General features: G+C 41.0%; 1 protein-coding gene across 1 annotated transcript in view; it reads right to left on the minus strand.

Moving 5' to 3' along the window:
- GABBR2 (gamma-aminobutyric acid type B receptor subunit 2) overlaps positions 1-14,817 on the minus strand; it is a 659,326-nt gene that overhangs the window by 24,163 nt on the left and 620,346 nt on the right. Inside the window, exons 16-17 of the mRNA XM_056520917.1 lie at positions 7,176-7,358; positions 1,439-1,568 (exon numbers count right to left, since the gene is read on the minus strand). Of these exons, the coding sequence (XP_056376892.1) occupies positions 1,439-1,568; positions 7,176-7,358 (313 nt within the window). The remainder of the gene's footprint in view (positions 1-1,438; positions 1,569-7,175; positions 7,359-14,817) is intronic.

The following is a 14,817-nucleotide window of genomic DNA, read 5'->3' on the forward strand; positions in this document are numbered from 1 at the left end:
TATTATGATAGAGCACTGTAGAAATGAAGAAAATAGCCCCTTCTCCTGTAGGTACTGTTCAGTGAGACCTATGCTGTTTGCCTCACTGCTCAGTTAACATGGGCTGGGCCAGCTTAGCAAATAGTGATGTAGGTAGTGATGCATTCAACATTGCTGTTTACCTCAAGATACCTCATTTGCTGGGCCAGAGAAATAGTGGTAAGGCATGCCTTGTTACTCAGATTGGGATTCCCTTGTTACATATTGTTATAGGGATTTCAGTGAAATTTGTTCAGCAACATAAATCATAACCGTAATTTTCAGCAGCCCCTTCTCTTCCATTCCGCCACACCCCCTCCCATAGACTTGCATTGAGGGGACGGGGCGTGATGTCACAAGGGGGCGGGCCGTGACGTCACGATCCTCCGGCCCCTGCATTGCCAGTCATCAGGCACGTAGCAAAGCTCGCTCTGTGCACCAGATGATAGGGGTGCCGAAGGAGAGATCACGGGAGTTCCCAGCGGTGGGACCCCCGCAATCAGACATCTTATCCCCTATCCTTTGCATAGGGGATAAGATGTCTAGGGGCGGAGTGCCCCTTTAAGGCTAGGTTTCCACACTTTTTTTTTTCTGACATTTTTTGGAATACTGCCACTGCAGTTTTTGAACCAAAGTCAGAAGTGGATCCAGTAGGAAGTAGTAGTATAGGTCCTTCTTTATATTTCCCCTTCCTTTTGAATGCGCTTCTGGCTTTGGCGTTACAAAAAAACGCCAGAAAAAAAACCTGTGTGGAAACCTAGCCTAAATGAAATTTAGTCTACCATAACAAAAAATAACAAATTACTTAAAAGTTAGTATGACTACCTGCCTGCAGACTACTAATAGGTCACCAATGATAATGGGATTTGAAAATTGAAGATAGCAGTTTCTTGATGGTGCAATTAAGAAAATATGCAGTAGCATCAATTACAGCAAGTGTACATCCTTTACACTGTAAAAGTAGAAAATACATATAAATACCATGTAATAGATTACTTTTTGTAGCAATTCTGTTTTGTTTTTTAATTACTTTAGTTTCCTGTTCTGTTACACAATTTAAAAAAAATGAAATGAAGGCACATTGGTTATATTCAGCCTCTCTCAGTATTTAAAACAAATACAATTGAGATTGCTGCATTCCATTTACTAATGATAATGGCCTTAATTAATAAAACAGAAAAACTAGCTCAGTGAGTTAAATAATACTTAATTTGTAAACTTACATTTTGTTCAACTATAAATTGTGATTTACTGATCTCTGATCCCTTACGTTTTGGTTGAACATCTGTATTTTTTTTTTTTTTAACTTTTTCTAAACTCAAAAACTGGTTTACATAAAGGAGATTTCACAATTTTGCCTTGATGCCTGTTTTACTTGAACACCAAATTAGAATATTAACATAATCTTCTAACACCTTACCTTTGTTATCTGTGAAGTTTCGTATACTGAGTATATCATTTAAATCATGGTAGTGGTTCTGTTTAATATAGGTTGTTTTCTCTGGAGTATCTTGAAGCTGCATTGTGACTTCCTCCAGATCTTTGTCCAGCTGTAATTGTAGAAATAAATGTTTTTGTTAATATATTTCATCATATAGTAGACTGGAAATCTGATATTTAATAAGTTTGTCGCTAAATATAAGTGATGATCAAAAGAGAAGAGAGCCCTATAGTGGTAGGCTAAGAAGTAGCAGAATAGGCAGTATGATGGCATTGGTCCGGTAGAATGACTAAGGGTATGTTCATACGGTGGAATGCGGAATTCTGCAGGAATATTCCGCACAGACATTCCGCTGCAGATTTAGATTGGAAATGCATTACAGGAATTTAGCAACTCGTGGGGAAGAAGTGAGTGCAGGTGGGTCACAATATGAAGGAATATAGCACTGCAAACCTTCCCTTAGGTTCTCCTGGGCACAGAGAGCAATTTTTTATTTTTTTCGTAAAAAAAAAAAAACAAGAAAAAAAAAATAAAAAAGGAGAGTTTGGGGGAAGGGGAAAGCTAATAATTTGTTTTATTTATGGCAAAAGGTTCTTGGAGGAAATGATTTTAATGTAATCTTAACTTTGACACTAAATTGAGGAGTAGTTAAAGAAGCATTCTGGGAAATTCATTTTGTTGCTTATATAGTGCAGCATAGGCTATTATTAGTCTCTATTCACATGGCATAATCTGGTGCAAAAATCCAGCTCAGAAATTCCATTGCAGCAGAATCCTATTGTTTTCAATGCGATTATACTGCACTGTGCACACAGCAGAATTTCAATTCCGGACTCCGCAATGGACATTGCCATCTATCAAGATGGTGCATTTCAGAGCATTTTGCTCACCTCTTTTTAGCTGATGTGGCATGTATGAGGCTCCATTTTGGTTTACACATACACAATGATGTGGGTTCTGTAATGTAGCCTACATTTTCCATGAATCCTCTGGCTAAGGATCAGGTGTTTGATCACTTCAGCTGGTCATCTAATTAGGCTGGTAGTACTAAAGGTTACCCAGGGGAAGACCTTAGACCCATAAATGGGTTGGGGGCAATTCACATTACATGCAGTTTAGATGGGTTTTCCTAATTAAAGTGCGTCTTATTTTTTAGAGAAATATTGTCCTAAGACAAAAGTGATTTGACCTATAATTACAACTGAGAAGTTTTATGAATGTTTGATGTCTTTAGGCTGTGTTCACATGTAGCATTTGTACAGATTTTTTTCACACACACTTTTACTGCATTATTGCAGTTTCTGCAGCTCTTTTAAAAAACTGTGTTAAAAATTACACATTTTTACTGTGATTTGCACAATTGCAGTGAAATGGTCCCTTTTTCCCCCCACAATATTAGTAGGGAGGGATCTGGTGGGTGATAATGTCATCTTTTAGTTTACAGGAAGTCAGACGCAGAACTGACATCCTGATCTGATAGACTGATGATCACATGACCAAGTTAGATTAAGGAGACTCATAGATGGAATAAAACAAATGGTGCCTTATGGCTTGTGATAGTTAGTGTGCATGATATGGCAATAAAAGCCCTGTGTGTCTGCTCATAGGATAATACACAGCGTGAAATATGCTGCATATATGCTATGTGTGACCCTACCCTTACGGTGCGTTCACACGCTCTTTGTTTTTGCGGGTTTTCCGCTGCTTATTTGAAAGGGGCGGGCTCTTCTTGCCTGTCCATAGCAGATTTTCCGCGGTGGAATTTACGCTGCGGAAAATCCGCCACAGTCCCTACTGACTTAAATGGGGCTTGCGGCAGATTTTCCGCAGCGTAAATTCCTCCGTGGAAAATCTGCTGCGGATAGCCGAGACGAGCCCGCACCCTTTCAAATACGCAGAGGAAAATAAATTAACTGCACGAAATGTTATAAAAATAAACAAACATTACTTGTCTGTTAAATCATCTGCCACTCCAGCATGGATGCCTTGCTGGTCCACATGGGTCCCTATTTACTTTTCATTACAGTAAGTAACACCTACCCACATTCACTAGTTATAATAGTGGGATTTCCGTGCTTGCATCACTGCTGTATATAGTGTATGGCTACCACAGTCATGGACCTCCATAGCATCTGTCCTGGAGCATATTCCAGCATAGATACATTTCCCCATTTCATTTTTTTGCCCTAGTTCTCTCGCCCTCCGCGTGAATTCACCTGCTGTACAGTTTTTATACACAAAGACATTATACTGATATATTGCTGTGATCTTTATTAAGCTCTTGTTCTGAAGCCTTTTTCCAAGTTGCAGAGTGAAAATACTGTAGGACTTTGATTTCCCTTGCTGACAGGTATGTGTGTTCAATAATGCATGACCCTGCATTCTGTAAGGTACTGTAAGAGGTGTCATCAGTAGTTTCTATCAAACCCGGTTCTGCATGATTACCTTACAAGTAACATGCCACCAGGACCAGCAGGAGCTGCTTCATACAGAATATTCCGCTTATACTGAACACCTGAAATCCTGGGCTTATATCGCTGTGCATTCAACGTGACAGCTTGGTTAACCTCTTCTATGTGTCGGTAATAAAGTTAACTGTTAAAAAATTAACTACCGTCTCTAGGTTATGTTGCCACGTTGTTAATAAAGGTAACAAAGAAGGCAGCAAGAAAAATGTAAGAGCTGCTTCCACAATGACAGACATGATGCTGAGATGCAGCTGTATATAGACTGACAGACATGATGCTGAGATGCAGCTGTATATAGACTGACAGACATGGTGCTGAGATGCAGCTGTGTATAGACTGACAGACATGGTGCTGAGATGCAGCTGTGTATAGACTGACAGACATGATGCTGAGATGCATCTGTATATAGACTGACAGACGTGATGCTGAGATGCAGCTGTATATAGACTGACAGACATGATGCTGAGATGCAGCTGTATATAGACTGACAGACACGATGCTGAGATGCAGCTGTATATAGACTGACAGACACGATGCTGAGATGCAGCTGTATATAGACTGACAGACATGATGCTGAGATGCAGCTGTATATAGACTGACAGACACGATGCTGAGATGCAGCTGTATATAGACTGACAGACACGATGCTGAGATGCAGCTGTATATAGACTGACAGACACGATGCTGAGATGCAGCTGTATATAGACTGACAGACAAGATGCTGAGATGCAGCTGTTTATAGACTGACAGACATGATGCTGAGATGCAGCTGTATATAGACTGACAGACATGATGCTGAGATGCAGCTGTATATAGACTGACAGACATGATGCTGAGATGCAGCTGTATATAGACTGACAGACATGATGCTGAGATGCAGCTGTTTATAGACTGACAGACATGATGCTGAGATGCAGCTGTATATAGACTGACAGGCATGATGCTGAGATGCAGCTGTATATAGAATGACAGACATGATGCTGAGATGCAGCTGTTTATAGACTGACAGACATGATGCTGAGATGCAGCTGTATATAGACTGACAGACATGATGCTGAGATGCAGCTGTGTATAGACTGACAGACATGATGCTGAGATGCAGCTGTGTATAGACTGACAGACATGATGCTGAGATGCAGCTGTGTATAGACTGACAGACATGATGCTGAGATGCAGCTGTATATAGACTGACAGACAAGATGCTGAGATGCAGCTGTATATAGACTGACAGACACGATGCTGAGATGCAGCTGTTTATAGACTGACAGACATGATGCTGAGATGCAGCTGTATATAGACTGACAGACATGATGCTGAGATGCAGCTGTATATAGACTGACAGACATGATGCTGAGATGCAGCTGTATATAGACTGACAGACATGATGCTGAGATGCAGCTGTATATAGACTGACAGACATGATGCTGAGATGCAGCTGTATATAGACTGACAGACATGATGCTGAGATGCAGCTGTATATAGACTGACAGACATGAGGCTGAGATGCAGCTGTATATAGACTGACAGACATGATGCTGAGATGCAGCTGAATATAGACTGACAGACATGATGCTGAGATGCAGCTGTATATAGACTGACAGACATGATGCTGAGATGCAGCTGTATATAGACTGACAGACATGATGCTGAGATGCAGCTGTTTATAGACTGACAGAAATGATGTTGAGATGCAGCTGTTTATAGACTGACAGACATGATGCTGAGATGCAGCTGTATTTAGACTGACAGACATGATGCTGAGATGCAGCTGTATATATAGACTGACACATGATGCTGAGATGCAGCTGTATATAGACTGACAGACATGAGGCCGAGATGCAGCTGTTTATAGACTGACAGACATGATGCTGAGATGCAGCTGTATATAGACTGACAGACACGATGCTGAGATGCAGCTGTATATAGACTGACAGACATGATGCTGCAGAGTACAGTGATCCCTCAACTTACAATGGCCTCAACATGCAATAGTTTCAACATACAATGGTCTTTTCTGGACCATTTTAACTGTAAACCAGACTCATCATACAATACTACAGACAGTCCAGATCTGTGAAACATATATGAAGTGACCAAATATTAAAAAAATTGGAATTTGGTGTGTGTTTACATTCGGGCAATGCACTGTGTGGTTTTCTATGCAATATTTTAATAGTGCTGACATTTATTTTAAAACTTGAAAAGAGGGGTGATTTAAACTTTTATTAGGGGAAGTACTTATTCACATTTTTGAACTTATGAATTTTTTTACATTTTTTGCACTACTTTTCAGTTCCCATAGGAGACATTTTACTGCAATCTTTTGATTGCTGATAACACTGAACAATGCTGTGCTATTGACCACTGTTGTCTGCGGCCAGCCTGCCAAGATGGAGCGCTGATCAGACGGGATGGAGCTAGGTAAGGGACCTCGTGAATTCGCAGCAGTGGTTACGAAAGTTACGATCAATTCCATGAGCTAATGTCAATGATATTTGATCACAGCTTTTAAAGGGCTAATGCCGAACACCAACCTGATCCAGGCCACTAATAGTAGCCAGTAACCATCAGGTATAAAGCGTGCCCAGCTCCTGAGCGTTCTTCATTATGTGGGAGCAAGCACAGAGTTTATATATAAAATTATATTTGAGCCCTTCAGCATCGCTGTTATCCTGCTCTGCATGGCAGAGTTAAAGGGGTACTCCGGCACTTAGACATCTTATCCCCTATCCAAAGGATAGGGGATAAGATGCATGATCGCTGTGGACCCCCGTGATCTTGCACGCTGCACCCCGTTAAAATCAGTCCCCGGAGCGTGTTCGCTCCGGGTATGATTACTGCCGATCACGGGACCTGAGCGATGTGACGTCAAGGCTCCGCCCCGTGTGATGTCACGCTCCGCCCCCTCAATGCAAGCCCATGGGAGGGGGCGTGGCAGCTGTTACGCCCCCTCCCATAGGCTTGCATTGAGGGGGGGCGTAGCGTGACATCACGCGGGGCGGAGCCTTGACATCACAACGCTCCGGGTCCCGTGATCGGCAATAATCAGACCCGGGGCGAACACGCTCCGGGGACTGATTTTTACGGGGTGCGGCGTGCAAGATCACGGGGGTCCCCAGCGGCGGGACCCCCGGCAATCATGCATCTTATCCCCTATCCTTTCGATAGGGGATAAAATGTCTAAGTGCCGGAGTACCCCTTTAAATGCTGTTCTCTACAAGATTTTGCAATACTGAAACTGAAAGTACCTCTGTGATCTTCATTCGTAATCGATGATTTTCTGACTGCAGTCCTTCTAGTCGGGATGTGCTGGCCTGGTTTACACTGGTGACTGATGTCGATGTCTTGGAATCTTCTTTTTTTTGATTGTGCGTGAACTGAAATCTCCTGTTCTGAGTTGCTGCGTCAGGATTCGTCCTTAGGGTTATTAACTATAAAAGGAAACAATCATTTATAATGCAATGTTGTACTGAAAACTAGCTGAAAAAAATCAATAGTGACTGATCTCCTTGAACAGGCAGGTGTAACATTAGCATGGAGATTCCGGTAACTTTTGTCATTTACAATGCATATATAATGTGCTCAATGGACAAACGCAGCATTAAATATTTATCCAAAGAAACATTTCACTTATACATCAATAACTGCAGCACATTATTGTTAGTTGGAGAAAACTTTATTTTTTTTCTCCCTCTGTTATGGAAACCTGTAGCCTTGAAAAAATCGAATGCGTGTTTATAGTTTACTCTACTTACTTGGAGAATGAAATGTCCTATATTTTACGAGCTCATAGAAAACTGTAAGTGGACAAGTGACATATTTGTCATTTTGTTGACAAACTTTGAGAAAAAGCTGATTACTTAAAGGTGTTGTACATTTTCTACAATCCTTTCTTGTGAGGACATCCTAATAATAAGTCGATTTCCTGCACTATCACAAAGGAAATTAAAGAGGTACTCCAGTACTTCCCAACTTATTCTCTATTGCAAGCTCCGGTATCTTCGGCGCTTTAATAGGGAATGTATGGAGCGTGTGTCGACACTCTGCTACATGCTCAGGGAGAGACGGAACCTCCTGCGATCAGATACTTATTCCCTATCCTGTGGATAGAGGCTAAAGGGGTATTCCAGGCAAAAACTTTTTTATATATATCAACTGGCTCCAGAAAGTTAAACAGATTTGTAAATTACTTCTATTAAAAAATCTTAATCCTTTCAGTACTTATGAGCTTCTGAAGTTAAGGTTGTTCTTTTCTGTCTAAGTCCTCTCTGATGACACCTGTCTCGGGAAACGCCCAGTTTAGAAGCAAATCCCCATAGCAAACCTCTTCTAAACTGGGCGTTTCCTGAGACAGGTGTCATCAGAGAGCACTTAGACAGAAAAGAACAACCTTAACTTCAGAAGCTCATAAGTACTGAAAGGATTAAGATTTTTTAATAGAAGTAATTTACAAATCTGGTTAACTTTCTGGAGCCAGTTGATATATATAAAAAAGTTTTTGCCTGGAATACCCCTTTAAGTTTTAAGGTAATGGTGTACTTAACGCATAACATGGGGTCTGCTAAAATGAATGGTGTGTTTGTGTAATATATTAATGTGCTTGGTCCTCCAGTCTTTTTTGTTGAGAAGTGCATCTTTATCAAAGAAAAAAACCATTTCTTTTATAACCAGCATATCAAGTCATAACATCACTAAGCAGCTAGTTTCTTTAATTGTCTATAATGATCAAGAGAAAACCATATCTAACCTTAGGTTTCCCCAGTAGCATTGCAGGAGAAATGTACTACTGCATGGCGGCCATTCATATGAATTATCTGCCATATAATCAGGGGTCAAGTCCTGGAAAAAAAAAAAGTGCAGGAACTCACCCAAGATTTCCACTCAAGGGATGGTCTCGCAGGACTCTTGCTAATGGGAACTGTGTTCCTGCTGTGAAAAAAGTGCAGGAACTCAGCTCCCACATGTTCCTGCAGGACTTTAGCCCTGCATATAATGCATTTATGAACGGGTCCAACAGAGTGGGAGTAACCATTACAAGGTGACTCTATTTCAGCTACGAGAGGCTCCATTATAATGTCTATATACCCTAATACTGCTAATAGAAAGGAGTAGTCTTTATTCTTTATATAACAACTGTAACGCAGGCATTTGGCATCCACCAACTTGTGACTTGTCCCAGCACTCACCGCTTCAGGCTGCATTTGCTGCTCCACCTCCATGCCAGCTGGACTTGGCTTCCTAGCCTAGCCTGTCGGAGCTCAACTCATGGGCTGGCTGCAACTTAAAGGGCCAGTGCACACATCTCTAATGTGTCCTTCACTTATCCCTGCCTAGCATTACTTATTTAAAGGGGTACTCCGGTGAAAAACTTTTTTTTTTTTTATATCAACTGGTGCCAGAAAGTTAAACAGATTTGTAAATTACTTCTATAAAAAAAAATCTTTATCCTTCCTGTACTTATGAGCTGCGGAATACTACAGCGGAAATTCTTTTCTTTTTGAAACACAGAGCTGTCTGCTGACATCATGAGCGTAGTGTTCTCTGCTGACATCTCTGTCCATTTTAGGAACTGTCCAGAACAGCATATGTTTACTCTGGACAGTTCCTGAAATGGACAGAGATGTCAGCAGAGAGCACTGCGCTCATGATGTCAGCAGACAGCTCTGTGTTTCAAACAGAAAAGAATTTCCACTGTAGTATTCAGCAGCTAATAAGTACAGGAAGGATTAAGATTTTTTAATAGAAGTAATTTACAAATCTGTTTAACTTTCTGGCACCAGTTGATTTAAAAATAAAAAATAAAAGTTTTTCACCGGAGTACCCCTTTAAGGCTACTCTGCCCGCTTATCAGTGCCTGAGCAGTGGTGTAGATTGGTCATAGCAAAGGTGTGTTGTTACTGATCAGCTATGCTGTATCTGACCTGTGCATGTTTACCTGACTTTGCCTCTGCCTCTGCCTGGCCCTTGTGTACCAACCAAAGGAGAAAAGCCTTGGTATGAGATGAAAAATAACCCATTGGTCACACTGACTGTGTGCTAAAGGAATTAAGTAATGTAATAGACAGACCCCTATTTTTAATATTCAGGGACAGGGTCTGTTCCCCAGGACTGGCACATAGCAAATGTGGTGCCAATATTTAAAAAGGGGTAAAAAAGGGGTAAAAAAGCGACCCTGGGAATTATAGGCCTGTTAATTTAACCTCTGTAGTATGTAAATTGGATTATATTGATAAAAATAAATGTATGACTCCATATCAGCATGGCTTTATTAGGGATCGGTCCTGTCAAACTAACCTGATCAGCTTTTATGAGGAGGTGAGCTCCAGACTTGACCAGGGGGGAATCGCTGGATGTCGTATATCTTGTTTTTTCCAAAACATTTGATACGGTTCCACATAAAAGGTTAGTGCATAAAATGAGAAAGCTGGGGGAGAATGTGTGTAAGTGGGTAAGTAACTGGCTCAGTGATAGGAAATAGAGGGTGGTTATTAATGATACTTATTCTGATTGGGTGACTGTTACTAGTGGGGTACCACAGGGGTCCGTCTTGGGTCCTGTTCTATTTAATATATTCATTCATGACCTTGTAGAGGGGTTGAATAATAAAGTAGCAATCTTTGCAGATGATACTAAACATTGTAAAGCGGTAAACACAATAGAGGACTGTGCACTGTTACAAATGGATCTGGATAGGTTGGAGGTTTGGGCTGAGAAGTGGCAGATGAAGTTCTACACTGATAAATGTAAGGTAATGCACACGGGGAAAAATAATCCGGGCTGGGATTATGTATTAAATGGGAGCGCACTTTGGACGACTGACATGTAAAAGGACTTGGGAGTCTTAGTTAACAGTAAATTTAGCTGTAGTGACCAGTGTCGGGCAGCTGCTGCCAAAGGCAAATAAAATCATGGGGTGCATCAATAGGAGCATAGATGCCCACGACAAGTTAATAATTCTACCGCTATACAAATCACTAGTCAGACCACACATAGAATACTGTGTACAGTACTGGGCACCAGTGTACAAGAAAGATATAGTGGAGCTTGAGAGGGTTCAAAGATGGGCAACCAGAGTAATACGGGGGATGGGAGGACTACAGTACCCAGAAAGATTATCAGAATTGGGGTTATTTAGTTTAGAAAAAAAAAAAGGCTTAGGGGCGACCTAATAACTATGTATAAATATATCAGGGGACAGTACAGAGATCTCTCCCATGATCTATTTATACCCGGGACTGTATCTATAACAAGGGGGCATCCTCTATGTCTAGAGGAAAGAAGGTTTCAACACCAGCACAGATGGGGGTTCTTTACTGTAAGAGCAGTGAGACTGTGGAATTCTCTCCCGGAGGAGGTGGTCATGGTGAATGCGATAAGAGTTCAAAAGGGGTCTGGATGCATTTTTGGAGAGTAATAATGTTGCTGGTTATGGATTCTAGATTTATACAGAACGTTGATCCAGGGATTTATTCTGATGCCATATTTGGAGTCAGGAAGGAATTTTTACCTCTAGTATGAGGGTTTTTTGCCTTCCTCTGGATCAACTCAGTTGGGACTCATTAGGGTTATAGGTTGAACTTGATGGACTCTGGTCTTTTTTTCAACCTTATGAACTATGTTACTATGATAAAATGTTACACTGAGTGCCAAAGATTCTGTGTGCAGATAGGAGAAATGGCTAGAAGAACAACCATCACTGCAGCACTCCACCAATCTAACTTTAAAGGGGTGCTCCGGTGGAAAATTTCTTTCTTTTTTTTTTTTTCCAAAATCAACTGGGGCCAGAAAGTTAAACAGATTTGTAAATTTCTTCTACAAAAAAAAATCTTAAAGGGGTATTCCAGGAAAAAACTTTTTTTTTTTTATATATCAACTGGCTCCAAAAAGTTAAACAGATTTGTAAATTACTTTGATTAAAAAATCTTAATCCTTCCAATAGTTATTAGCTTCTGAAGTTGAGTTGTTGTTTTCTGTCTAACTGCTCTATGATTACTCACGTCCCGGGAGCTGTGCAGTTCCTATGGGGATATTTTCCCATCATGCACAGCTCCCGGGACGTGACATCATCAATGCGCAGTTAGACAAAACTTCAGAAGCTAATAACTATTGGAAGGATTAAGATTTTTTAATAGAAGTAATTTACAAATCTGTTTAACTTTCCGGAGCCAGTTGATATATAAAGAAAAAGTTTTTGCCTGGAATACCTCTTTAATCCTTTCAGTACTTATGAGCTTAAGGTTGTTCTTTTCCATCTAAGTGCTCTCTGATGACACATGTCTCGGGAAACGCCAAGTTTAGAAGCAAATCCCCATAGCAAACCTCTTCTAAACTGGGCGTTTCCTGAAACACGTCATCAGAGAGCACTTAGACAGAAAAGAACAACCTTAACTTCAGAAGCTCATAAGTACTGAAAGGATTAAGATTTTTTAATAGAAGTAATTTACAAATCTGTTTAACTTTCTGGAGCCGGTTGATATATAAAAACAGGTTTTTCCTGGATAACCCCTTTAACCCTTTCAGTACTTATCAGCTCCTGTATGCTCCAGAGGAAGTTGTGAAGTTATTTTCTGTCTGACCACAAATGCTAGCTGCTGACGCCTCTGTCTGTGTCAGAAACTGTCCAGAGAAGGAAAGGTTTGCTATGGGGATTTGCTCCTGCTCTGGACAGTTCTTGACACAGACAGAGGTGTCAGCAGAGAGCACTGTGGTCAGACTAAAAAGAACTTCACAACTTCCTCTGGAGTTTACAGCAGCTGATAAGTACTGGAAGGATTAAGATTTTTAAATAGAAGTCATTTATAATTCTGTTTAATTTTCTGGCACCATTTGATTTGAAAAAATAAAAATAAAAAAATTCCACCAAAGTACCCCTTTAATTGCAGAATGCCCCCCCCCCCCCCCCCAAAAGGCTTTCCTAAGTAAAAGACACATGGAAGCCCATCCCAAGTTTGCAAAAAAAAGAAAACCATGCACTGTTCATGACCTGCTTGATACCATCCCTACATTAAAGCATGGTGGATGGTAGCATCATGCTGTGGGGGTATTTTTCAGTGGCTTGGACAGGAAGAATGGACAAGGTTAAGAGAAAGCTTAATGGATTCAAGTACAGAAAATTCAAAAATATTCTTAATGAAAACCTGATCCAGAGTACTCTGGACCTCAGGTTGGGACAAAGCTTCTCCTTCCAACAATACAATGACCCTAAGCACACAGCCAAAACAAAACACGGACAAAGCCAGAGCCCTGACTTTAAAGGAAAACTGTCAGCTTTCTCCCCCCGCACTAACCTGTGGTACTGGCTGATAGTGTGGGGGATGCTGATCGGTTTGATGCTTACCGTGCCCGGATCCACTGCGCCGTTCGGCCGTAATCTTCGGTTTTCGGAATATGCTAATGAGGTGCTAACTGTCAACGGCCAGGCTAACTGGCACTCTGATGTCAGCGTCAGCTCATCAATATTCCACCCCTCCGTCCGCCTTTCCCTCTTCTCCCTGCTCTGTAATGAAGAGAGGGGTGAGGAATATTGATGAGCTTTTGCGGCACTGCGGCCAGCGGCGCTGATGTCAGAGGGCCAGTTAGCCTGGCCGGGGCCAGTTAGCACCTCATTAGCATATACAGAAAATCGTAGATTACGGCTCAGCGTGTCCGGGCACGATAAGGAGAAAGCTGACCGTTTTCCTTTAAACCCTTAAGGACCAGGCGTTTTTGTTTTTTGCACTTACGTTTTTTCCTCCTTACCTTTAAAAAAATCATAACTCTTTCAATTTTGCACCTAAAAATCATCTGTATTATGGCGTGTTTTTTGTGCCAACAATTCTACTTTGTAATGACATCAGTCATTGTACCCAAAAATCTACGGCGACACGGAAAAAAAAATCATTGTGCGACAAAATTGAAAAAAAAATGCCATTTTGTAACTTTTGGGGGCTTCCGTTTCTATGTAGTACATTTTTCGTTAAAAATTACATCTTTTCTTTATTCTCTAGGTCCATACAGTTAAAATGATGCCCTACTTGTATAGGTTTGATTTTGTATTACTACTGAAAAAAAATCATAAATACATGCAGGAAAATGTATATGTTTAAAATTGTCACTTTCTGAGCCCTATAACTTTTTTATTTTTCCATGTTCAGGGAGCTATGGGGGCTCATTTTTTGCGCTGTGATCTGAAGTTTTTGTCGGTACCATTTTTGCATTGATCGGACTTTTTGATCGCTTTTTATTCATCTTTTCATGATATAAAAAGTAAATAAAAATATGGTATTTTGGACTTTGGAATTTTTTTGCGCGTACGCCATTGAACATGCGGTTTAAAATGTGATATATTTTTATAATTAGGACATTTCCGCACGCGGCGATACCACATATGTTTGTTTTTATTTTTATTTACACAGTTTTTTTTTTTTATTTGAAATGCCAGGTGATTCAAACTTTTATTAGGGGAAGGGATGATTGAAAGGGTTAGTGATTTTTTTTAACACTTTTCTTATGCCATATTATAGCCCCCAGGGGGGGCTATAACATTGCATGTACTGATCTGTACCACTGATTGATGCATCTCCATAGGAATGGATCAATCAGTGTTTTCGGCGATTGAATGCTCAAGCCCGGATCTCAGGCTTGAAGCATTCATTAGGCGATCGGACTGCAGGAAGGAAGGTAAGAAGACCTCCTCCTGAAGTACAGCTGTTCGGGATGCCGCGATTTTACAGCCGCGATCCCGAACAGCTCCCTGAGCTAACCGGCACATTTTACTTTCACTTTTAGCCTAAAGGGTTAATAGGGCACGGCACCGCGATCAGTGCCACGCGCTATTATCGGCGGGTCACGGCTTCACTATGACGCCGGGCCCGCCGTGATATGATGCGGGGTTACCGTGTAACCCCGCGT

Source organism: Hyla sarda, chromosome 5 (genome assembly GCF_029499605.1).
Source record: "Hyla sarda isolate aHylSar1 chromosome 5, aHylSar1.hap1, whole genome shotgun sequence".
NCBI classification, from domain to species: Eukaryota; Metazoa; Chordata; class Amphibia; order Anura; family Hylidae; genus Hyla; species Hyla sarda.